At 44.4% G+C, this 26,052-nt stretch overlaps 1 protein-coding gene across 5 annotated transcripts in view; it reads left to right on the forward strand.

Moving 5' to 3' along the window:
- The window catches only part of RALGAPB (Ral GTPase activating protein non-catalytic subunit beta), a 185,213-nt gene that overhangs the window by 40,929 nt on the left and 118,232 nt on the right, over positions 1-26,052 (forward strand). For 4 of the 5 annotated variants that reach the window (XM_082271891.1, XM_082271892.1, XM_082271893.1 and 1 more), the window contains exons 4-7: positions 9,338-9,501; positions 13,798-13,984; positions 17,817-17,948; positions 19,935-20,113. In XM_082271891.1, the coding sequence (XP_082128017.1) occupies positions 9,338-9,501; positions 13,798-13,984; positions 17,817-17,948; positions 19,935-20,113 (662 nt within the window). Of the gene's footprint in view, positions 1-9,337; positions 9,502-13,797; positions 13,985-17,816; positions 17,949-19,934; positions 20,114-23,627; positions 23,660-26,052 lie in introns of those variants that run through there. The other variant, XM_082271895.1, reaches the window with a different exon arrangement.

Genomic DNA, 26,052 nt, shown 5'->3' on the forward strand with positions numbered 1-26,052 from the left:
ATTTACACTTTTCCTCCTCTCAAGCTTCTGCCAAGATTCCTGCGCAGGATCGAGGCAGAAGGGATTCCGGTCATCCTAGTGGCTCCGGACTGGCCTCGCCGGTCTTGGTACACCGATCTGGTACTGCTAGTTGCCAATGCGCCTTGGAGAATTCCTCTCAGGGAAGATCTGTTGTCACAAGGGCCAATCTTCCATCCTGCTTTACAGTCGCTGGCTTTGACGGCTTGGCTGTTAAAAGCCAGGTGCTGAAGGATAAAGGGTTGTCTAATGCGGTGATTCCTACGCTGTTAGAAGCTAGAAAATCTACTTCTAGAAAGATTTACCATTGTACTTGGAAGTCGTAATTTGCATGGTGTTGAATCCCTCTGGGTTCACCTTCGCTCCTTTTCGGCGATTTGAAAATTGGCTTTCCTCCAATGAGGGGTTGAGCAGTGCCTGTCCCGGAGTACCATCAAGGGCCAGATTTCGGCTTTGGCGGTTTTCTTTCAATGCCCGTTGGCCACACACTCCTTGGTGTGTACCTTTCTCCAGGGAGTGAGACACTTGGTTCCTCCAGTGCTGTCTCCATCGCCGCCGTGGGACCTCAATTTGGTGTTGTCAGTTCTCCAGAAGCCTCCCTTTGAAAACATTTGGGAGGTTCCCCTGCTTACATTGTCCCAGAAGGTGGCCTTTTTAGTGGCTAATACTTCTGTGCCCTGGTTGTCAGAGGTGGCGGTGCTGTCTTGTCCGCCTTACCTGGTGGTTCACAGGGACATGAACAGTTCTTTGTCCATGTCCGTCAATCCTTCCAAAGGTCGTCTCTGATTTTCATTTGAATTAAGACATTGTGTTGCCCTCCCTGTGTCCTAGGCCTAAGCATCCTAAGGAAATTGCCTTGCATTCCCTGGATGTGGTTCGGGCAATAAGGGTGTACCTGGCAGCTACAGAGTCGTTTAGAAAGTCAGATTCACTATTTGTCCCCACAGATGAACCTCGCAAAGGGTTGACTGCTTATGCTGCGACCATTTACAGATGGATCAGACAGACTGTGGTTCAGGCTTATTCCATTAAGGGTCAGGTTCCTCCTTTCCCTGTTAAGGCGTACTTTACTCGGGCTCTTAGTGCCTCCTGGACCTTCCGTCATCAGGCGTCAGTGATGCAGGTTTGTAAGGCGGCTACCTGGCCGTCTGTGCACACGTTCACAAAGTTTTATAAGGGGGATGCATTGGCATCTGCGGATGCTTTCTTTTGGCCACAAGGTTTTGCAGGCTGCTGTCTTTAGAGGACTTGGTCCTCTTTGAGGGTGTTTTAATTTTTTTTTCAGGTGAGCTTCAGTTGTTTTATGGTTGAGCTCCAGGCTACCTGGTTGGCTATGTTTAGCCTTGGGAAGTAATTTTTTTTTCTTGCTCTTCCCACCCCTCGTGTTTAAAGCTGCTTTGGGACATCCCACGTAGTCAAGAGGAATCTGGAGCTGTCTGTCAATGAACGAAAGAGAAAATGGGATTTTTGACTTACCGTAAAATCCATTTCTCTGATGTTCATTGACTGACACAGCACCCACCCCTCTATGGAGTTGAGTTTTTCTCTTCTAAAAACTGCTTGTAACAAAACGGAGTACCTATAGCAGAGAGTGGGGGTATAACCCTGGGACTGCCCCATAGGCGTGGTCAAGTTCTTTTCTGCCTAGTGTCCTACTCCTTTAGATGGCAGTATAACCCACGTAGTGAAGAAGATGAGGAGCTGTGTCCGTCAATGAACATCAGAGAAATGGATTTTACGGTAAGTCAAAAATCCAATTTTTTTTCAGTCCACTCTTTCAGTTTTTATTAGAGTAGGGATGCGCCGAAACCGGTATCGGTGGCGATACCGAGCATTTTCATGAATACTTGTGAAAACACTCCTGAAAACCGGAAACAAATACTTTGCGGTATACATACTAATTACATACTAATCAAATGGGCTCAAATCACACTGTAAAGAATTGCATGAAATTTGAACAGGAATGCGGTGCGATTCCTGTCTGAATTGCGTGCAGTTTCCCCACCGCTTTCTCTACAGTCCCTGGTATCTTGGATACAGAGAGATATCCGTGTCATATTTCTCTATTCCATTCCTATCAACCTGAGAGTTTTGGTTGTTCTCACCCGCCAACATGTGTTCCTTCTCCTCCTCTTTCATTCTCTGTAAAATAATTAATGAGCACAGCAGGTGCACAGACGTAAGCACTAACAGTCTTCTCTGTGAGGGGAATAAAAAAAAAAAAAAACATGCATTTAAGCTCTCTACTAGGGGTGCACCGATACCTTTTTTTTTTTTATCGGCGAGTATGAGTACCGATACTTTGGGGTGCGATTTGCACCCATAGGAAATAGGCTCAAATCGCACTGCAAATAACCACATGCTGTTTGAACAGGAATGCGGTGTGATTCCTGTCCAAATCTCATGTGGATTCCCCACCGCTCCTGTGTGAACACAGGCTGAAATCACTATGACAAGCCTAGGTTTATACAGCAGCAGTGGGGCAACCGCATGCGTTCCAGACAGGAATGGCACCGCATTCCTGTTCCAATTGCATGCGATTCTTTGCAGTGCAATTTGAGCCCATTCATTTTGTATGGACCCAAATCGAACTTCAAAGTATCGTTACTTGGTATTGGCGAGTACTTGACCGAGAGTATTGGTACTCATACCCAAATAAAAGGTATTTGTGCATCCCTAGTAGAGAGTTTAACTGCATGACTTTTTTATTCCCCTGACAGAGAAGACTGTAAAGCCTCGTACACACGTACCGAACGATCGGCCGTCTTTTGTCCAGGGCTGTCGTGTCTGTTGAAAACTGCAAAAGACTGCACACGAATTTTGTCGGCCAACAACAGCCGACTGCAGAAGTCATGTGATGGTTAACTTTCCTTGTCTTTTTTCTTTTCTGAGCATGCCCAGTCTTGCTAATCTGCTGTCTGTCAGCCGAAATCTGTACTGACTGGCGAACAATCGGCCGTTCTGGTGTTGGCCAACAAAAATTTTAATGCATGCACGACAGATTCTGTTCGGCCGAAAATGCGCTGTCGGAAGCATCATACTAACAAGCCTACAATCGGCCGATCGGTCGCCGGCCGAATATTTACGGCCGACAATCGGTACGTGTGTACGAGGCTTTAGTTCTTAGGTCTGTACACCTGCTGTGCCCATAGGTGTGCGTGGGCACACCCTGATCGATGCATGTGGTGCTGCTTCCCCCATGCTGGTCTCTTTGCAGTTCAGCCTTCCCTCCTCACCCCCTGCTGCTGTGGGGGATGTTGCGGGATGAAGAGTGGGGTAGAGGGCTAGTAAATATGTAATTTACTGATGCCTTCCTTTTTTAAGTAAACACACTCACTGTGTTCATTCATAACTGAAACATAGTAAACTGTGTTTACTATGCTTCAGTTTGTGAATGAATAGGAAGCCGCTCAGCACAGAACACTTCCCATTCATTCACTGTCCAGTGCAGATGGGGCTACAGAGAAAGACGTGTGTTTAAGCTTTGGGGTGATATTGAGGTAATGCAGTAGGCTGTGCACACCTATGGCTGTGCCCATTCATTTAATTTATGGAAGAGCTGGAACACACGTCGGTGAGTGGGAACAACCAAAACTCCCAGGTTGATTGGAATGGAATTGAGAAATATGACAGGGAGGTCTCTCTGTATCCAAGATACCAGGGACTGACATGGCCAACTTTCTCCACCCTTACCCATTCCTTACCCGTTCCATGCCCGTGTATTGCATGGATATGGAACACAACTGCATTAGGCTGTAAATCAGGCATGTCCAACCTGCGGCCCGGAACCTCAGGCAATGCGGCCCACTGTCCCCTGACAATTTTTTTTTTTTTGCTGGGGAGGAAGGAAGTCAGGTCAGGGGCATGGCCACAGCAGCTGCCAACTAACGGTAGGCAGAGGCTGCCTCGGGGGGGGGGGGGGGGGAGCATGTGCAGTGTTTCTGACTCCTACCACCATGACCACTTCAAATCACTGAGGTGGTCATGGTGGTTAGAGTGTTCCTTTTTTATCGCTCAGAAGAAGTAAACCTCTGTATACTGTTTTCATTTTCATTTGATCATCCTCTAGTTGTGTTAAATTAGTGCGGGGGCGTGGCGGCATTTTATTACTTGTATACCTTCACTATAGTATATATTTTATATGTGGCCCGAGAAAATTTCTCTACACTCAATGTGGCCCAGAGAAGCCAAAAGGTTGGACACCCATGCTGTAAATGAATACTGCATTGTTTCCCTGGTGCAGGCTTTCTCATCCCATCCCATCCCATCCTATCCCAGGAGGACAAGTGTGTCACACCATAGGAATGATCTCTAGCCTTTTCTGTATGGCCGTTGGGCAAGTGATGAAACAATGAGATGAAGGATGCAGAGCATTAATAGAATGTCCGTTTCTGCAGGCAGGAATTCCTGTCTGGATATGTGCTGCAAGGCTCAAACAGTTCGAGTGCACTTACCATGTATGAGAACAGGAGATGTGTTCTTTGAAGAGAAAGTAAATACAATTCTCTAATAGTAATAAAAATTATAAAAGCCTAAAAGAATGGAAATAATGTAAAATTGACTGTCGGGACTCTGCACAGAAGCATTATTGATTATCTGTGAGTAGAGTTGAGTGTTTTTTCTCCAGCATCTAAGTAAACCTGAAAAATGTTTCTGCCATTGCTAAACTGCTTTTGAAAATTCTAGTTGTCTGCTGTGTCAGCCCAACGGTTCCAGTACTTTCTAAAATACCGAGGCGCCTTTTACACTAAAGCAGAGTGTAAATTTTCATTGTGTTTGGGTGGCCTGTTCAATATGGATGGGCTGCCAATGCACCACAATGGATGAAAAAGCGCCCATGACACTTTCTTTTTTTTAAAAATCCGGAGTTTGTACATCTCCCGTGTCTGTAGAGGGGACCCAGGGAATCATTTTTTAAACCAAGAAACCAAAAAAAGTTCTTAGCTTTGCTGTCAGTACGTCTGGTGAATTAGAAGTGGGAAATGCATTTATATTTTTTACATTGACAAATGAGTGGAAAAGCAAACCATCCAAGAACAGTCTGGTAAAGCAATAACAGTTTAGAAAAGGATTACTTGTTCATAGCTTCTGGCGCTTCATCCACGCATACCATGTACATTATCTATCCTAAAATAAACCATTTTGAAGAGGAAAGTTTGTTTTAAAATGAGTTCAGCTTTAAATAGATGGCCTTTTCCTGTGTGACGTGGGAAGGTTCCCTAGCCATCAAAAACGTAATGCATGCACTATAACCGGTTAAGTATCTGGGCAGAGTCAAGTAAAGCATGTTGAAGATAATGACGTTACCTAAACACAAGAACAAATAAATATTAAAATTGCAGCTTACCAGATGTAGTCTCTGTTTCTTTATTCTCACTTGGTGATCCTGCCCATATTACACCTTCTGTTCTGGGGTGGCAATGCTCACTGTACTGTAGCTAAATGTAGTGCTTCTGTATCAGCTATCTACCCTGCAGTATACATCTTCCACCAAGGTGCCACAGTATTGTAGAAGTGTATGCAAGCCGCTCTACAATTATGACCATAAAGCTTGAAGAACATTTACCAGATCCACTAACCTAGAAACGGGTTAAGACACACTTTATATTACACTCCCCAGCTGGATCGTTCTTCGTAGTATGGTAAGAATTGCCACACTTCCTCTGCATACCAGACTGGGCAGCTGTGTTGGCATAAACAACAAAAGTGCTCTACCTCCTTTGGCTTGCAGAACACTGATGCAGCGGCAAAGGCTCCAGTTAAAGCGGTTGTATCCTCAAAAAACAAACCTAGCAGGACAAAGGCATAATGAGCTAGTATGGATCGCATACTAGCTCATTATGAAATACCTAACTTCGAAGCTCCAGCCAGGACACCGCTGAGGCAGCTGACATCTTCCCTTGGCATCTCTTCCGGGTTCGGTGGCTCCGGCACTGTGAGTGGCCAGAGCCGCGATGACGTCACTCCCACGCATGAGCGCGGGAGTTCACTTTCCTGCAAGGAGCGCTAAAGGTCCGCCGGACCTTCAGAGCGCATTCGCCGCTGGCGTCAGCGGCTGCATGCAGGGCGAATATCTCCTAAACCGTGCAGGTTTAGGAGAGATTATTTTAACTACAGGTAAGCCTTATAGGCTTACCTGTAGGCAAAAGCTAAAAAGCAGAGTATACTACCGCTTTAAGCAGGCAGCCAATGAATCCGATGGGCAGAAGGGATGCACAATCATCCACATTATGGCCCAGTAACTCCAGTTGAGGAATACATCATTGTATAATGGAAAAAAAGATGATCCAATAGTGCAAATATTGTCTGAGCTTTATTAAGATCAATGGAATACTACTACATCTATTGCAGAAAAATGGTCGAACGAATACACAGCAGTCTGCAGTACTCAATGTTCATGCAAGCACAACGTCGTCAACCCTGTAAGCTCCACAGACATCAGCAAAGTGTGGATCTACTGAGAAGATGCAGTTATTGTTTTTCTTTTTTTTCTTTTTTGCCCAGACTTTAAGCCTTAAAATGTACACAGGAATGCTGCCACCTTTTAAACGTCTAAAACCCTCCTCTCATGTTTGCCAATGAAATCCCGATGTCCCCCCCTCACCGGCCTAACCTGCACTCACTTACGTTGCATCCTAGACCAGCTGGATCATTTCCTTGGATTCAGTATGCTTTCACGCTAATATATCCTAAGCAGTCCTATTATAACTAGTAGCAGGGGGTATGCTCCACCGGTCTGGCACCCTTCCCTTTTCCCCTTTCAATCTCTATATTCCCTCTTATCTCTCTCTCTTTTGCTTTTTTCTTCTGTTTCCTATTCTCTTCCTGTGCCGTGGTGAAAGTGATTAAGAATAGGTTTAGCCTAGACATGCACTGGTATTTTTCTCTCATTTGGCAGAAGGTCATCGTAAAAAAACATTAGGTGGTACCGTGTACCTGTGCAGGGTTGCAAACAGTGCTTAGGTTGCACACGTAACTTATCAGGTATTTGCAAGTCCAGACGAAACGTGTATACCCCATTACACGATATGTTCACTTTGCTCTGATTTAAAAAGTCATGGTACGTGGAATGTCTTCCTTTTGTATAATTTTACAGAATGAGAAACCTTTTTATTCTGTTAAAAAAAAAAAAAGAGCACTACCTACCTTTTGAGCAGATGGGTTTTTTCATCCAGACATAGCTGTGGTGCACTAGTGAACTCTGCAGCCATGGCCAAAAGTTTTGAGAATGACACACATTAATTTTCACAAAGTCTGCTGCCTCCGTGTTTATGATGGCAATTTGCATATACAGAATGTTATTAATAGTGATCAGAGGAATTGCAATTAATTGTAAAGTCCCTCTTTGCCACGAAAATGAAGTTAATCCCACAAAAAAAATTTCCACTGCATTTGTGAAGAAGGCTCAGGAATTGAAGCAGACAGGTGTGAGTGCATCTGCAGCACAGTAAGGATGGCCTGGTGTAAGAAGGGAAGCAAAGAAGCCACTTCTCTCCAGGAAAAACATCAGGGACAGACTGGTATTCTGCAAAAGGTACAGAGATTGGACTGCTGAGGACTGGGGTAAAGTAAGTTTCTCTTATGAATCCCCTTTCCAATTGGAGGAACCGGAAAAAAACCTTGTCTGGAGAAGAAAAGGTGAGCGCTACCATCAGTCCTGTGTCATGCCAATAGTAAAGCATCCTGAGACCATTCATGTGTGGGGTTGCTTCTCAGCCAAGGGAGTGGGCTCACTCACAATTTTGCCTAAGAACACCATGAATAAAGAATGGTACAAAAACATCCTCCGAGAGCAATTTCTCCCAGCCATCCAAGAACAGTTTGGTGAGGAACAATGCCTTTTCCAGCATGATGGAGCACCTTGCCAGAAGGCAAAAGTGATAACCAAATGGCTTAGGGAACAAAACATCAACATTTTGGAGCCATGGCCAGAAAACTCCCCAGACCTTAATCCCATTGAGAACTTGTAGTCAATCCTCAAGAGGCGGGTGAACGAAAAAATCCCCGCAAATTCCGACAAACTCCAAGCATTGATAATGCAAGTATGGGCTGCCATCAGTCAGGATGTGGCCCAGAAGCTGATTGACAGCATGCCAGGGTGAATTGCAGAGGTCTTGAAAAAAAGGGTCAACACTGCAAATAATGACTCTTTGCATAAACTTAGAGGTTGTAAACCTCCAATTTTTATTTTTTTTTAAACGAACTCCCGAAAGAAAAACATAATGAGCTAGTATGCATCGCATACTAGCTCATTATGAAATACTTACCTAAGAACGAAGCCCCCGCAGTGCCGACCGCTTACCTGTCCATGGGCGACATGTTCTGTCGCCCTTCTTCTGGGTTTGCGGCATCCGGCCATCTGATTGGCTGGAGCCGCGATGATGTCATGCTGTCTGTAACGGCACGGGGCTCTGAAGGAATGGCATGAGCGGCCGTTCCTTCAGAGCGCATTCGCCAGTGATGTCACTGGCTGCATGCAAAGTAAATATCTCCTAAACAGTGCATGTTTAGGAGATATTTAAAGTACCTATAGGTAAGCCTTAATATAGGCTTACCTATAGGTACAAGTTGTAGAGGAGGGTTTACTTCCTCTTTTAAGGAGTTGTAAAGTCAGAAGGTTTTTTACCTTTATGTATTGAGATAAAAAAAACTTCTGTGTGTAGCAGCCTCCCAGCACCCTCTAATACTTACCTGAGCTCCATATCTGTCCAGCGATGTCCACAAGTCCCTTGGCCGTCTCTCCCTCCTGATTGGCTAAGGCACAGCTGTGGCATCATTGGCTCCCATGGCTTTCAATCAGTCATTTAGCCAATCGGGAGAAAGAGGGGGCGGAGTCGAACTGCAGCTCCGTGTCTGAATGGACACATGGAGCTGCAGCTCGGCTTAGGTGCCCCTAAAGCAAGCTGCTTGCTGCGGGGGCACTCGACTGGAGGGATGGGCTAGGAGCCACAGCCAGGGACCCGAGAAGGAGGATCCGGACTGCCCTGTGCCAATACAACTGCACAGAGGAGGTAGGTATAATTTTTTTTTTCTTATTTAGAATCACTTTAATGTAATTGTCAATAAAATCCTTCAACATATATGAAATACTTGTAATTATACTTCAGTATACCATATTGACATCTGAAAAAAGTTACTACCCAACCAAAAATCAATATATAGTTTCCCTTTTAAATGCAACATAATGATTCACATTAAGAAATACCAAATCTTAAAAAGCCCTAGTTTTCAAATAATTTGGGTAATGGATTGAAAACAGCCCTATTATCGCCACACTTACACACACATATTAATGTCTGCTTTACTGTTTTATTTTCAGACAGGATCAGATAGCAAATCAAATTCGCCTTTGTCATCAGGTGTTGCGTGCTGTTCAGAAGCTGGCAAAGGATTCTACAAACATAGCTCGTGAGACCTGGGAAGTTCTGCTTCTATTCCTTCTGCAGATAAATGACACGCTGCTGGCTGCTCCAACGGTCACAGGTTAGTGGTTGTAAACAAGTCTCTCTGGTTTTCAGTGTATAAGACCCTTTTCACCCGATCGGACCCACCTGTCCATTTTCAAGTGGACCTGATCGGGCCACCCATTCTCCTCTATGGGGAGGTGGATCCGCTGGCATCCGATCTGACAAGATCCGCTGAAAACAGACGGATGGCGATACGTTCGCCATCCATCCAGCGGTTCGGATGGAAACGGACATGCTGTCTGTTTTCATCCGATCTCCCCATAGAGGAGAGCGCGACTCTTGACAGGTCCGTGTCTGCCCAGTGAGCGGAGACAGACTTGTCATCCGCCTGCTCAGCAGGGATCAACGGAGCGATCCCCGCTGAGCTAGCGGAGTCCGCTGAGTGGATCTGCCCCGTGAGTAAGGGGCCTAACTAGAGTTCCATAGACCATGCTAATTTTACAGTATACAACAGAGATTGGCTCAGCAGTTGACACCGAAGGAGCCTGTTCTAAAACTTTTTAAAATATATTAAAATACATTTAAAGTCTCCTGTCTGGCAGTCTAAATAAGTCCTGTGTGTGATTCCACAGACCTCATAAAGTAAGCACAAACTTTACATTCCATGACTGAGCCATTTGTGTCTTGCATGTTTCCCCATCTGAAGCTCCCAGTGGTAGGGTTTCAACTGCAAAGGCTGTGTTGTCATTCCAGAAAGCAGTGAGCAGGGCTATTTGTGACCAATGGCTGATCGACAAGTTACAGACTTCTGAATCAGCAATAACAATGCTGATAGCCACAGCCCCTATATCAAGTCACTGTAGTTCAAGCTGACGCATCCTAAATGAGGGTGACAATGCTGCTTTAAAGTGGTTGTAAACCCTCAGTGAAGTGAATAGCCTCAGATGATACACAGAGATTAAACAAATCCTCCTACATAAGCTTTACTTGTTTATCTGCTGTCTTCCCCTATCTACACCGTTTCAGAAGTGCAGATCATGTTAAAATCTTTCTTCACCTGTCTCAGCACAGTGAAGAGGGCAGGTAGACGGAAGGGGTTAACATCAGGGGCAATTAAAGGGTTAACTGTGTTCCCTGGAAGCGCTTTCTAACTGTGTGGGGATGGCTTAACTGAAGAAAGACAAAGATCCATGTTCCTGATTAGCAGAAAAACAAGATCTCTGTCTTTCTTACTAGCAGAACGACAATCTGCCTTGTTAATATAGGCAGACCACCGTTCTGCCTCTCTCTAAACGGTCGCTGGACCCACTGATTGGCTCCTGCTGTTTCCAATCACAGAAGGAGCCGGGCTTCGGCGGCGCGTGCGCACGCCCCTGAGCCATTGAAAGAAATGACGTACAGGTACATGATTTTACGCTTAAGTGCCGCCCTGCCGCAGTAAATGTATATGGGGCGGTTCTTAGGTGGTTAATGTACCTGACCTTGCTGAGACACCATTGTTGAATAGTAGCTGGACTGGTACAGATGTTGTGCCTAGAGTATTAAGTCGCTTCTAATTGAGCTCTAATGCTGAAGGGCCCCCCCAAATATCTTCCTACGCTCCTAAGAGCATAAGGAACATACCCCTATGTTTGTTTATAAATACACGGAAGACTAATTGGCTACAACAAACACAACAGCTCAGTGGGGAAGATCGCTACACGAATGTTGGATCATTAGCACAGCGTCTCTGACCAAAGCTAACCTTTTTTTTCGTGAAACCCGCTGGGTTGTAAGAAAACTGTACTGTGTACTTTTCTTTAGAGCTTTGGAGTGAGATAAGTAAACACTGCAGATTTATGTGCTTAGTTCAAATTTTCATGAATGGGGTTTACAACCACTTTAAATTTAAGAAGCAGTGCCTTGTTGTCCCATTACAGGAACATAAAGTAGACTTCAAAAGATTGTATTTGGTTTATGGAAAACCTGTCATTCATCCCCGTTCAAATCTTTGCATTTTGTCATACGATTTGACAGTTCCAAATTGCACAAGTCGCACCCCATTGCCAGCAATGGAACTGTTCATATCACCGCGACTCATGTCGCAGCGATTATGAAAATGGTTCCTGTGCTGCTTTTTACCAATTTTCATTGTGACTTGCATAGACTCCTGTTAAATGAATCGCACTGATGTGCGGCCTTGAAATCGCGCTGAAGTAGCGCAATTTCAAAGCAGCACCGGTGAGAACCAGGGCTCAGCCCACTTTCACATTGGTTCGATTTGGCTTGTCAAATCTCATGTCAACTTGGAGCCAATTGCTGGCAAATGCACCATCTGAATCTGTGTGACGCCGCCGCACCGATTCCCAAAAGTAGTTTCTGTACTACTTTCGGCGACTTTGGGGGGGCGATTTCAATAGTCATCTGTGTAGGAACCCGCACAGATGTCTTTGAAATCGCCCCTGAAGTCACACTGAAATGCCGGTTTGAAATCGTGCGAGTTCACGATTTAAAAATGGCCTCAGTGTGAACCTAGGCTGAGATGCGATTACTATTACAGCGGAGTTCCACCCCCCCCCCCCCCCTCCAAAAATTAAAAAGTCAGCAGCTACACATACTGTAGCTGCTGACTTTTAATATTAGGACACTTACCTGTCCTGGAGTCCGGCGAGGTCAGCACCGCAGCCGATGTTTCCATCAGCTGTTGGGTGCTGCTGCCGCCACCATTGTCGGTAAGGGAATCTGGCATTGAAGCCTCGCAGCTTCACGGCTGTGTCCCTACTGCGCATGAGCGAAGCGCGCTGCACTCGGTAATTGGCCACGAAGCAGAGGGAGGAGTAGGAGGCCGAACCTCACTGCTGTGAGGTCCGACGGAAGTGGGGACAGGGTACCTGTCAAAAACAGGTACCCGCTCCCCCTTCCCCCCTGAAAGGTGCCAATTGTGGCACCAGAGGGGAGGAGGAGACAGATAAGCAGAAGTTCCACTTTTGAGTGGAACTCCGCTTTAAGCCATAGTTCAACTTTAACTAGTTTGAATAGAAGAAAATCCATAAATGTCAGCGCCAAATTTGGAACAAATTTGGTTATGATATCCAGGATTGGTCAATTGTGTACAGGGGTTGGACAAAAATATGGAAACGCTACATGATTTGCAGGTGTGAAAGTGACTACATGTTTCGCGTTGAAAGTGGAAGTGATGTAACATTCTTTTGCTTCCACTGTGTGATGAGACACCTAACAGGTGGGAAACCTTACTTTCATCATTCACTGCGTGTGCTGATAGTAATACGGAGTCATGTCGGCTTACTGAGTTTCAAAGAGGGAAAATTGTTAGTGCCCACTTAGCTGGTGCTTCTCTGACTGAAGTTGCCAATTTATTTGCGGTGTCACAAGGTACAGTATCGGAGGGTTATGATGGCATTCAGGCGGTCCCCGGAGTACAAACATCCGACTTACAAACGACTCCTACTTACAAATGGAGGGAGATAACTGGAAGTTAGAGGAAATCTCCCCCTAGGAAGGGAAATTCACTCCTGTAAGAGTTATCATGGGAAAAAGGTGTCTCCACTGAAGCTTTATCACCAATCCTTGTCTCCACAACAACCCAAAATTTTCAAAATCCAATTACCATAGGGACAGAAAGTGGAGGTGAAATCTTCTGAACAGGGGTACAGACAGCAAAATAAATGTTACAGGGGTGTTAACCGTTCCGTATGCTATCCAAAAAAATTTTAAATTATTTTTTTTGGCTGGAGCTACACTTAAAAAAACGTACCTGTTCCAACTTACAAACAAATTCAACTTAAGAACAAACCTACAGTCCCTATCTTGTTTGTAACCCGGGGACCGCCTGTATACAGTTACCTGGAAAATGCATAATGCATGGTGAACTGACCAAAGGACATTGTGTAGGATTGTGACCCGGAGTTTTGTATAAAGAGTGGTATCAGATTCCATTATCTACCATCCAAGTCGTATATTTGTCAATTCCCGGGAGAATTCAGGCTGCCCTGGATTCTAAAGGCAACACTATATTAGGTAATGATTTCATTCTTTAGCTATACTCGTTTCCATCATTTTTTCCAACCCCTGTAGGTCCTTTTACTAATCAAATCATTGAAGTTGGTTTTGAAAACACCTGTTCATCATACTTTATAAGCATCTAAGCTGACTCCAATCTTTGGTACCCACTACAGTCACAGTAAGCTTCATATGGTTATGTGTATCCGGGTATGGTTGCAGAAAGTGATGTCAAAATTTATGTTGGCTAAGTTAAGCTAAACAAGAAGGTTTTAGGGTCTTTAGCCATTTTAGGCATTATAAAACCTAGCATGATCTGCCATTTACTGTATATTATACATGTGGCAAGTTCCTTGTTTTTCTTTTTCCTTAGGAGGCATAGCAGAGAACTTGGCTGACAAATTAATCGGCGTTCTGTTTGAAGTCTGGTTCCTGGCATGTACTCGCTGCTTCCCAACACCACCCTACTGGAAGACAGCCAAAGAAATGGTGGCTAATTGGAGACACCACCCTGCCGTGGTCGAGCAGTGGAGTAAAGCAATTTGTGCATTGACATCTAGGTAACATTCTGTTTTTAGCAGTGTACTTAAACCGTTAAATCATTGTATAAGTTAAAAGATTTTCTTATGGGTTAGTTCCTCGGTTTTGATTTTATTGCTAGATTGTAGGAAGTCGAGCACCTCGCTCGTTTTACCATCCAGAAAAGGTTTAGGTCCCAAACTTTATGAAGGACAGCCAGTGGGGTTGTGTTACTAAAACTGGACAGTGTAATATCTGCTGCAGCTCTGCAGACAAACCAATCAGGTTCCAGTTTTGTTTTTTTTTTTTTGTTAAAGCTTGACTGAACAAGCTGATGTTAGAAGCTAATTGGTTAACATGCACAACTGCACCAGATTTTGCGCACTCAAGTATTAGTAAATCCAACTCATTGTGTTTTGAAGATTCTGTAGGACTTCTTATTAGGACTATAATAGAACAGATAGGAACTAAATTAGGGTTGTAAATATGGTATTTGCATAGCAGTTACAGTATGTCCAAAAATATCAATCATGTAAAGTAATAGTATAAAAAAATATCAATTTGGGATTGCTATCAAAATCGGTGAGATTTTCCTCGTAATTCCAAATCGCACTGCAAAATTCAGCACATGTTTATATACCATTTATTTCACGTGGCAAAACCGCACTGCGTTTTGGTGTTATTTAAAATCAATGGTGCACAAACGTGCGTGCTGCGTTTTTCCAGCATTGCTGTTTGATTTGGAATCTTAGGAATAATTGTGGCCATTCCGCCCGCAATCCCAAAGTTCTAGATGTGAACAGAGCCTAACTGAACAGGGTCAAGTTGGAAGCTGATTGGCTACCATGCACAGCTTTACAAGATTAGGCGCTCTCCAGTTTTAGTAAATTAACCTCACAGTGCATTAGGACTCAATGTTTTTATACTATTAGAGTTCTTCTACAATCTTTTTCTATAGTGCCCCAAGGGCCCAGCTACAGCCCTTGTACTCTAGAGAGCTGTGATCCAGTCCAAACAAGGGTTTCAGCACTCAGCCTCTCCATCTTTTGGCTTTTTATTGACGTCTGTGAACTATTTGGTTAGGTTTTTTTCCCCCTATATTTCTGTACTGGTGACCACCAGGGCATAATTGTTCTCTAAACATCCTTTTCTCCTCTACAGAGAGTTCACTATGTGTTGGTGGTGGGATTATCTGGAGTGTTTTAGTGCCGGGTCACACTTGTGCGATGCGGGGCTGCGAATTTGCGGCCTTTTCCCACATTGCAAACGCACCCTTGGCAGTTCACACTGCCATATGCGATACGCAGGGGGTGTCAATTAAGTGTTAACGACACCCCCAGTTTGATCGCATATCGCAGTGCGATCTGACAGTTCGCACAGGATCGGACCGTGCGATCCGATCCTGATGCGGCTGAAAAAAGGGTCATGTGTGACTTTTGTGCGGGTGCAATGCGAATTTATGCATACAAAGTGTATGGCTGAATTTGCACTGCACATCGATCGCATGTAATGAAGGAGCAGTGCGATCGCCGCACACGCTATAGTGCGAACCGGCACTTAAGGAATGTTTGTTGGGCGCTTCTGCTGAGAAACCAGTCCTCCAACTAGATCTTGACGGGGGGGGGGGGGGAGCGGAGGTGGGTGGACTTCCAATAATGTGCAAGTGCACCACGCTAACACTGAGGGCAGTTCTTAGGATTGGCAAAAGCAGAGAGAAGAAAAAAGGCGCCTCTGAGTGCAGCTGACAACACTTTATTGCACAAACAACAAGTAGACAAGGTGGATGACATGTATCACGGCTTGGGGTCTCTTCCTGGTCCCACGACTCGTCCTATCCTCTAACTGTCCAGCAGCAGACAGGGGATAGGTAGGGGAGCCCAATTAGGAATGGTGGATCAGTCCGAGGTTGCGGTGGAACGCATGCCTCGCTCGTGGACCGCACCGAGCATAATGACGTCAAGGGGGCGGTAACGCAATTCGGAGCATGCACAGTAGTGCTCCTTCGTCAGACCAATGACGATTGGGCTCCCCTACCTGTGTCATCTCTCTGCTGCCGGACAGTTAGAGGATAGGACGAGTGGTGGGACCAGGAAGAGACCCCGAGCCGTGACGGTACATGTCATCCATCTTGTAAGTCTGCTTGTTTGTGCAATAAAGTGGGATTATCTGGAGGAGTCAATTCAGAAGAGGGAGGAAGTGTAAAGTCCGACATATAGCAGTGTCCTGGCTGTTGCCAAGGCAGACGGCATGGGGACAAGCTCCTAAGCAGGAACACTGCCGTAAAATCCTGCCAAAAAAAAAATCTAACCTTTCTCCACTCCTGCCCAGACTATTGGCTGGGGAAACACTTTTGTTACTGGGGAACCAAAAATCCATCTAAAAGTACTAAACGTCACCTATGGAATTGTGTAAAGGAAAGACCTTCAAATATGAAAATTGAGGTGCCTGTGTGATGTAGGGCAGTGGTCCTCAACTAGGGTACCAGAGACTTTGTGACTGTTTTACTCATATGCTTTGATTGAGGTTTAGTGTAAAATACAGGATTACCTTTTTAAAGCAGAAGTTTTTACACATACTATTTCACCACAAACCCAGGAATAACACTTTGTGTACCCCTCCATTCCCTTTTTTTTTTTTTTCAACCACTTCACCTCCGGAAGGTTTACCCCCCCCCCCCCCTTCCGGACCATTTTTTGCAATTACGGCACTGTTGCTTTTACTGACAATTGGCGGGCATGCGACGCTGTACCCAAATAAAATGTATGTCCTTTTTTGTCCCCACAAATGGAGCTTTCTTTTGTTGGTATTTGATCACCTCTGGGTTTGTTTTTTTGAGCTAGAAGCAAAGAACCGCCTTCAATTTTGCATTCTATGTATTAAAATAAAAAAACTTGTGTGCAGCAGCTCCCCTAATACTTACCTGAGCCCCATCTCCATCCAGCGATTTTGCAGGAGCTTTGCAGCTGCTCAGGACTCCCCTCCTTGGCTGAGACAGCAGCGCAGAACGATTGGCTCCCGCTGCTTCAATCAAAGTTAGTCAGCCACACAGCAGAAGAGAGGGGGTGGGGCCGGGTCGCGGCTCTGTGTCTGAATGGAGACGGAGAGCTGTGATTCAGCTCGGGTGCCCCTATAGCAAACATTTATCAGGAGTAGGGGCCAGGAGCACAGAAGAGGGACCCGAGAAGAGGAGGATCCGGGCCACCCTGCACAAAACCAACTGCACGGAGCAGGTAAGTATAATGTTTGTTTTTTCTTTTTTCTTTAAAGGAGACTTTACAATCACTTTTATAGCCCATTCAGACTAGCGTGACATGACTTTGGGGGGCGACCTGTGAAGTCGCGTGCACCGCGACTTGCATAGACTTCACATAATGGAAGTCTATGCAAGTCGCTCCGAGGTCGCCCCAAAGTAGTACAGGACCCTTTTTCTAAATTGGAGCGACTTGTGTCGCTCCTATTAGAACGGGTCCTGTGCTAATCAATGGACCGCGACCGAGCGCGACTTGTCAGGCTAACAAGTCGCCTGACAAGTCGCGCTAATGTGAATGGGCTCTTAGAGATTCGGGTGTGCAGTTCATTTTTGTTATGTACTGTAATGTAATGTATTTACTTTATTTTCTTCTGTTTATGAAAAAGTAAATAGCGGAGAATGCATTTTTTCCTGGACATCGGTTTTTGCCCCCTTTACATAGAGCAGGGCACTTGCTTACACCTATTGGATATATTTGCCAATTACAAGAGACCAGAACAGCTGAAGCGGGCAGCCTACAAATGACTTTGATGGCCTTTGATTGTCTACCTCAGGTTTCATATGCCAGTTTATTGGCCAGGACAGGTTGACTTTATTTTGGGTTTCTTTCCTTTTATTTCCAGGTTGCTGCGATTCACCTACGGGCCTTCATTTCCTCCTTTTAAAGTTCCAGAGGATGATGCCAGTTTGATTCCTTCTGAGATGGATAATGAATGTGTAACGCAAACCTGGTTTCGCTTTCTTCACATGCTCAGGTAAGTACTGAAGGGTAGCAAATCCTTTACTGACAAAAAGAATTAAGGGAACCTAAAGCTTCCTTTTTTCCATTATCTACAAATTAGACATGCCACTGCAACACAGCTGGGTCTATAAAATAATACTACCAACCATAAACTAGAGGAACTTATTATTGCAGCCCATAGGAATTGGATCTCTACCTATCATTTCACTCTATTACATGCCACTATTAAGCACTTAAGTCCCGGAAGATTTTACCCCCTTCCTGACCAGGGTTTTTTTTGCGATTTGGCACTGCGTGACTTTAACGGACAATTGCGCGGTCGAGCAATGCTGTACCTAAACGAATTTGATGTCCTTTTTTTCCCACAAACAGAGCTTTCTTTTGGTGGTATTTGATCACCTGTGCAATTTTTTTTTTTTTTTCTTTGATCATGCGCTATAAACAAAAAAAAGAGCGACAATTTTGCAAAAATAACAATATTTTCACATTTTTTTATATGAAATTCCCCCCAAAAAAAATGTAAAAATCAAAATGTTTTTAAATTTTTGGACAATTTGTTTAAAATCACAATAAGCGTATTTTGATTGGTTTGCGCAAAAGTTATTGCGTTTACTAACTAAGGGAAAGATTTTTGTCTTTTTTTTTTTTTTTTTTAATGCGTAATGGCGGCGATCTGCGTTTTTTTTTTTTTTTGCGGTACTGCGACATTGCGGCGGATAGATCGGACCCTCGACTGACATTTTTGACACTTTTGGGGTTACCAGTGACATTACTACAGTAATCAGTGCTATACATATGCACTGTTACTGTAAAAATGACACTGGCAGGGAAGGGGTTAACTTGGAGAGGGAGGGGTTAAGTGTGTCCCTAGGGGCGTGTTTCTAACTGTCATTGGATGTGGCTTGTGATGTAAAAGCACAGATCAACGGTCCTACATAGCAGGACCGAGTGATCTGTGTTTTTACACAGGGGAGAGTGACAGGTGGCTTTGTTTACATTAGCCGCCTGCCTTTCTCCCTCTCTACCCGACGATCGCGAGTGACCGGCGGACATCGGGTACGAGCGGTGGCGGGAGCACGCCTCCGGCGGCGCGCACTCGCCCCCTTTTCGCTCTCAGGCTAGTGACGTACCAGTACTTTGCCTGGGAGGGGCCGCCCGCCGCCGTATATAGTCGGGCGGCGGTCGGCAAGTGGTTAAAGTTCAGTGACAAGATGACTTAACATCTGTCCAAGAAGGAATGTGGAAATAAACATTGGGCCCGCAAATTCTTGCTGCTATATCCTCTAAAGATAAATAATCAAATTCAAATACCTGTAACATATATATTACACTCTTATTTGGATTGTATAAGGGATGCACCTACAGTAACTGTTTTAAATGCCAAACACTCCTAGGGATTTTATTCCATATGGTTTAGAATTGCCCTTAAGCCCCTTTTCACAATGTCAGTTTTTCAGGCGGATCTGAACGGATGCCCCATGCATCTCTATGGGGCATCGGATGTCAGTGGAGACATGTCTACTGACATCCGATCCAGTCCGTCAAATCTGGACGGATGGAAACCCTATTTTCTTTCCTGTTTCAGTCAGTTTCCATCCGATTCCCCCATAGAGAACAGCAGGGACCTGACAGCTCTGTCTCCGCACACAGCACGGACTCCCTTGTGTTTTAGGGGCCTTAGGGGCAGACCTTTTTGGTCTGAAACTACACATCTCATAACTGATCTGTAATCCAATTTGATGTCTTTTGGCTCATTTCAATTACTTTAATATGCGTAACTTATCAAAATCATCCCCCCTCCCCTTTTTTTTGGGTTTTTACTTTTAATGCATTTTCTGCATTTAGGGTAAAAAAAACCCTTCCATGATCACCTCCCCCCCACGCCCCCAATACATGAGTCCTTAGTGATCGAGCCTGTCAAATTTCACCTATAGCAAGCAACGAAGCATAACCAATGTGATTTATTTCTTCCTAATTTTCAATCTTGTTTCTCTTACAGTAACCCTGTGGATTTGAGCAACCCAAGCATCATAGGTACAACTCCTAAATTTCAGGAGCAGTTCCTAAATGTCAGCGGAATGCCTCAGGAGATGAACCATTACTCCTGTCTAAAACAGCTGCCCCAAATCTTCTTCCGGGCCATGCGGGGGGTCAGCTGTCTTGTGGATGCTTTTCTAGGTAAAGTTGTCATCTTTTAGAGTTTAGACACAAGACTTTGACATACTGTATGTAAATCCTCTACCTAAAGTCAGAATGAAAGTCATTGCACGACTTCCATATTTATGAAGCAGTATTGCTGATTTTGCACTAATTGTAACCCAGTAGAGATAGGAGGAGAGAATTAGTGGCGATGAGTGGCTTCATTTATCAGCGCAGCTTTATTTGTGCACTGCACAGTATTTCGACCATAGCAGCACTGGAGAGTGGTGATTTTCACTGCAAGTTCGGTAAATCGTTGATTCATTAGGTGTTCCTATCAAAAAAAAAAAAACTTTGAACGTGTTTAGACTGTTCCACCAACAGTGGCCCCTTCTTCATTCCAGTTTTGGGTATCTAAATACCTGTAGGGTCGTTTTGGCTTTTTGAATTGTATTTTTTAACCACTTGCCGACCGCCGCACGACTATTTACGTCGGCGGTCAGCCCCTCACAGGCAGAGCGACGTAGGGATACGTCGCTCTGCCTGTGAGGGTCTAGAGAGCGAGCGCGCGTCGCTGGAGGCGCGCTCCCGCGTGGTCACAGACCCCCCCCCCCGCGTGTGTGACCGGCGGACCCGATGTCCGCCGGTCACTCGCGATCGTCGGGTGGAGAGGGAGAAAGGCAGGCGGCTGATGTAAACAAGCCGCCTGTCATTCTCCCCTGTGTAGAAACAGTGATCATACGGTTCTACTATGTAGAACCGTTGATCACTGTTCCTACACCTCAAGCCACAGCCAATCACAGTTAGAAACACGCTCCTAGGGATACACATAGCCCCTCCCTCTCAAAAAAAAGTTAACCCCTTCACTGCCAGTGTAATTTTACAGTAACAGTGCATATGTATAGCACTGATTACTGTAGAAATGTCACTGGTAACCCTAAAAGTGTCAAAAATGTCAGTCAAGGGTCCGATCTGTCCGCCGCAATATCGCAGTCCCGCAGAAAAATATCAGATCGCCGCCATTACGCGTTAAAAAAAAAAAAAAAAACAACAAAAATGACAAAAATCTTTCCCTTTGTTAGTAAACCCAATAACTTTTGCGCAAACCAATCAAAATACGCTTTTTGCCATTTTTTTTTTTTACCAAACATATGGTAAAAAAAAATTGCCGCAAAATGTTAAATTTTGATTTTTACCTTTTTTTGGGGGGGAATTTCATATAAAAAATGTGAAAAATATTGTTATTTTTGCAAAATTGACTCTGTTTTTTTGTTTATAGCGCAAAAAGTAAAAATCGCACAGGTGATCAAATACCACCAAAAGAAAGCTCTGTTTGTGGGAAAAAAAGGACGTCATATTCGTTTAGGTACAGCGTTGCACGACCGCGCAATTGTCCGTTAAAGTCACGCAGTGCCGAATCGCGAAATAGGCCCTGGTCAGGAAGGGGGTAGAATCTTCCGGGGCTTAAGTGGTTAAATGTCTAAGATTTTTAGTTTCTTTCTCTTTTTAAGAGGGAGAATTCTAAAATCGCTAAAAAAAATTGCAATTTTTTTGCACAATATTTTTTAATGTTAAGGCATGACCGCTTACTAAAATCATAATTAGTGAAACAAAATATCTCACTAACAAAAAGTTTACACACATACGTTAACTTTGAAACTGACTAAATACATGTAGTAAATGAAATACAAATAAGGGAGTGATTTGGCCTGCCAAAGGATTTATATTTTTTTCCATCTGAATGGGACCCTAAAGAGATCGTTATTTGTGCAGCCACCCTCTAAAGGCAATTGAAACCATTGCTCCAGAATTGCTGCTAAATCTATATTTGAAATGCGTTTAGGGATCTGTTGTGCTTGGCAATGGATTACCTATTCTTTTTAGCTAATATTGTGATTTTCACTGCACAGCCAGGCAGACACCCGTTTCCTGGTTCAGCATCTCCTCTTCAATTGCAACTCCCCCATCTTTATCCTCCGTATATAGCACGATGCAGCTTTGTCACCTGTCTGATAAGGGAGCTGAGCCAGGAAGCGGAAAAACCTATTCAGAGAAAGGAAATACAATAAGACACGTGGCCACTCACTAAAACTAGAGGAAAGGCGGTTTAACCTTAAAATACGCTGGGGGTTCTTCACTGTAAGAGCAGTAAGGATGTGGAATTCTCTTCCGCAAACAGTTGTATCAGCAGGGAGCATTGATAGTTTCAAAAAACTATTAGATGGGCACCTTAAAGACCACAACATACAGGGGTATACAATGTGTGGTTAACAGTAGACACACACACACACATCATGGGTTGAACTGGATGGACTGATGTCTTTTTTCAACCTCACTAACTATGTAACCAAGAAATAGTAGTTACTGTATTTTCTGGCTGTGCAGTGTGGCACATGTATGGTAAAAAGAAGACTAGATGAACACATTTCTAGTGCTTTTGATAGATGAAACGGGTAATTAATGATGGTTTCTTCCATTCATTGGGGGACACAGAAATTCAGAGATTGTTGGTTTATATATCTGAGCATCCATGAGAGAGAATTTGGTAGCAAAATTACGTTACCAAACATATGTCGATATGATCATTTAGTTAAAATATTAAATGCGGCTAAACTGATCGAATAAAATAAAATTGCAAACCAAAGACCTTCCGTTCAATCAGTTTGGTAAGCTAGTGATCGACTTTACTTTGAATAATACCATTTATCATTTTAATTGATGGCAAATCGCTTGTTTGTGCTCACTTGCACCTAAATTGATCACAGATCACTTAGGGGTCTATGTATAAATCACTCAATGAACGCGACACACATCCCTGATGGAATGTCATATTCTGTGCAATACCATTATGCCCACTGGATGGTGCTTACGATAATACAAGATAACTATATAACACAGAATACGGCAAGTTTTGTTGGAGTACGAAAGTGTGTCATGTTCGTTCAGTTAACTTTTTATATCTAGACCCCCAAGTGTATGGCCACTGTTAAAGATTATAATTTACTCTGAAGTAGTTTTCTAAAATGGTAATAGATTTCTAAATGAGCTATTCAGGAAAACCTCTTTCAGAAGGACAATCAGTGGAGTAGATCTTGCAGCCTCTGCAGTCGGTGCAGGAACAGACAGTAACGCCCCTTTCACACTGGTGGAGTCCTGCAGCATATCCGTCCGCTTAGCAGGGGATCTCTCTGCTGAGCAGGTAGATGACAAGTCCGGATCCGCTCTACTGATGTAGAACGGACACAGCTTCCTGTCCTCTATTGGCTGTTGGATAAAATAGACCGCCTGTCCATTTCCATCCGACTGCTATCCGATCTGCCAGATCCCTAGCTGTCTGTTTTTAGCGGACAGGGTTGAATCGGATGTTGGCGGGTGTCTCCATTGACATCCCCTGCTCCATAAAGCCCGATTGGATGGTCCAATCAGGTCCGCCTGAAAAACTGACAGGTGGACGCTGTCAGTGTGAAAGGGATTTAATGTGGGATATTTACAAGAGATCTGTCGTAACTGTTGCAAACTCATATGTTTCTTCTTCAGGAGTTGCAGTCTTTAAGAACATGAGGTTGGAAAGATTACCCAGATATGGTATCTAAGCCGCCTACTTCACTTACCATCAATGTGGTCTAAAAATCTGGGCTACAGGGAATGGTTAACTGCTGATTCTGTCCTGTCCACTCAGGGGAAATACCAGAAATCTGCAGTATTCTGTGTTTTGCAAGTCATGCTGTTTGTGTTATTTCTTATGTTGTATATTATATGCTTTCACAAGTGCTGTGACTGGACAATATTTTTAATCTGCACTAGCATCTGTAAAGGTTCTCGTTGATCCATGTCACAATATACCTTCTAGTACTTTAACTGGGCTTGTTCTGTAATGCAAATGACGTTCCTCATTCATAGCTTCCTCATCTCTGAGTGTCAGGGACATACTCTAGCATTTGCAGCTAATGAGTCTTCCATGTGGTTATAAATATTGGGGTATCTTCCTGATGCTAAGAGCTGAGGTAGATATTTTGGGGACGGGCGGAGGAGTCTTAGCGTTAGAGTTCAGTTAGGTGCGTCTTAATACTATTAGGTACAAAATCTGTACTGGTCCACCTACTATTCAGCCATGGTGTCTCAGCAAGGCCAGGTACATTAAAGCATGGTATGCACCACTAGTTTTGTCGTTCAACACAGCTGGTTGCGGACAGCTCCGGCCGGAGCCGCTGTAGTAATGATCCGACTTTAGTGCAGCGATCTCCCTTGCTGTTCTTTTGTGTTCTGACAAGAGGTTGGCCCCCCTCAAATGGCTGAGAGCGCTGATCACGAGCCGATCGGCTGCTGGTTTTCCAGCATTTTCTTCCAACTCTTCTGTCGGACCAACTGCCATACACACAGGTCGAATGTTGGCCAGTTTTGATTAAACTGGCCGATCTTGCCTGACATTCGACCTGTGTGTACTAGGCTTTACCGGTCCATTATACCTAGTGCATTGTCTAAATCTAATGAAGCTTGGATTGGACTCCTGGAAACCTGTGCTATATAAATTATTTCTCTACTTCTGCATCACCATTTACCTTCACTTGTTCAAGGCTGGATTGAACTTGGATTGATGGCTATAAGAAATGTATTTTTCCCATCAGGTGTGTTTGGGAAAAGTTGTTCTGCAGCACAAGAAGGAAAGCTAAGATCACAGGGCTTATGACAAATGGAAGCCCCGCGGGCTGGTGCACTATTGCAATGCCCTGGTGAAAAAAAAATTGTAATACTAGTCTTGTAGGCTGACATGAGTTTAAAGCGGTAGTATCACGCTTTTTGACACTTTTACCTACAGGTAAGCCTATAATAAGGCTTACCTGTAGGTACAAATAATATCTCCTAAACCGGCACGGTTTAGGAGATACTTACAGTGCATGCAGCCGCTCGCGCGAGCGGCGCATGCGCTCTGAAGGTCCGGGGGGACCTTCAATTAAGTTGCCGGGAGCTTGCCGGAAAAATCACTCCCGCGCGGGAGTGACGTCATCGCGGCTCCGGCCAATCATCGCGCCGGAGCCGTCTCTTCCGGCCAATCAGCGCGCCGGAACCGCCGAACCCGGAAGAGACGACGAGGGACCATGGCAGCGCCCGCAGCGATGTCCGGGGGTCCGTGTCGGGGCTTCGTTTTAAGGTAAGTTACACATAATGGGCTAGTATGCAATGCATACTAGCTCATTATGCCTTTGTCTTGCAGGTTTTTTTTTTTTATTTTTTTTTTTTATAGAGTTTACAACCGCTTTAAATGGACTATACTTGTAAAGCCTTATTCACATAGGCATACCTGTTTGTACACCTGTGTAAAGGGCCGTCTTTGCCTGCACGTTATGCACAGGTGTTCCATGCATCTGCGTACAGGCAGTCCCATTAATGTTTATTGGGACGCAATAGCTATGCACACACAGCTGCTGCTTCCAATTTGACAGCTGTGTGGGTGCCTGTTCATGGATGCAGGCAGTGTGCGTTCAGGAACACACACCCACAAAGTTGTCAGCGACTGTGTCTGTGCAGCTGCTGCATTCCAATAGATATGGATGGGACTAACCTGTGCAGGCAAAGATGGCCCTTGGCCCTAGTGTAAAGATAGTAAACTGTGTCAATGCGTTTTAAAGCGTAACTTCACTTGTGGTGTAGTTTCACTTTGCACTGTCTTCTACCCCCCAACCCATTTTGCAAGTCTTATGCTTATCGCTCGCCGATCCAGTGTGAAATTGCCTGCAAAGCCACCAATCCACATGACAACGTGACCGTGCACAGTAACTCTCCATTCAGTCTGCTTCAGTAGAGTACGAACTCCATCGGATTGAACAGAGAGAGTTCCGCATATATGCTAGCCAATCTCAGAAGATTTTGACATGTGGCTCAGCGGCTTTGTAAGCAGTATGTAGCTGAATCTTGGAAAAGCATGTATCCTGGCCATGCAGGTTACAGTCTGATTGTACAACCCCTTTGTGTTTGAGTTG

This window comes from Pelophylax lessonae (assembly GCF_965119305.1).
Source record: "Pelophylax lessonae genome assembly, chromosome: 11".
NCBI lineage: Eukaryota > Metazoa > Chordata > Amphibia > Anura > Ranidae > Pelophylax > Pelophylax lessonae.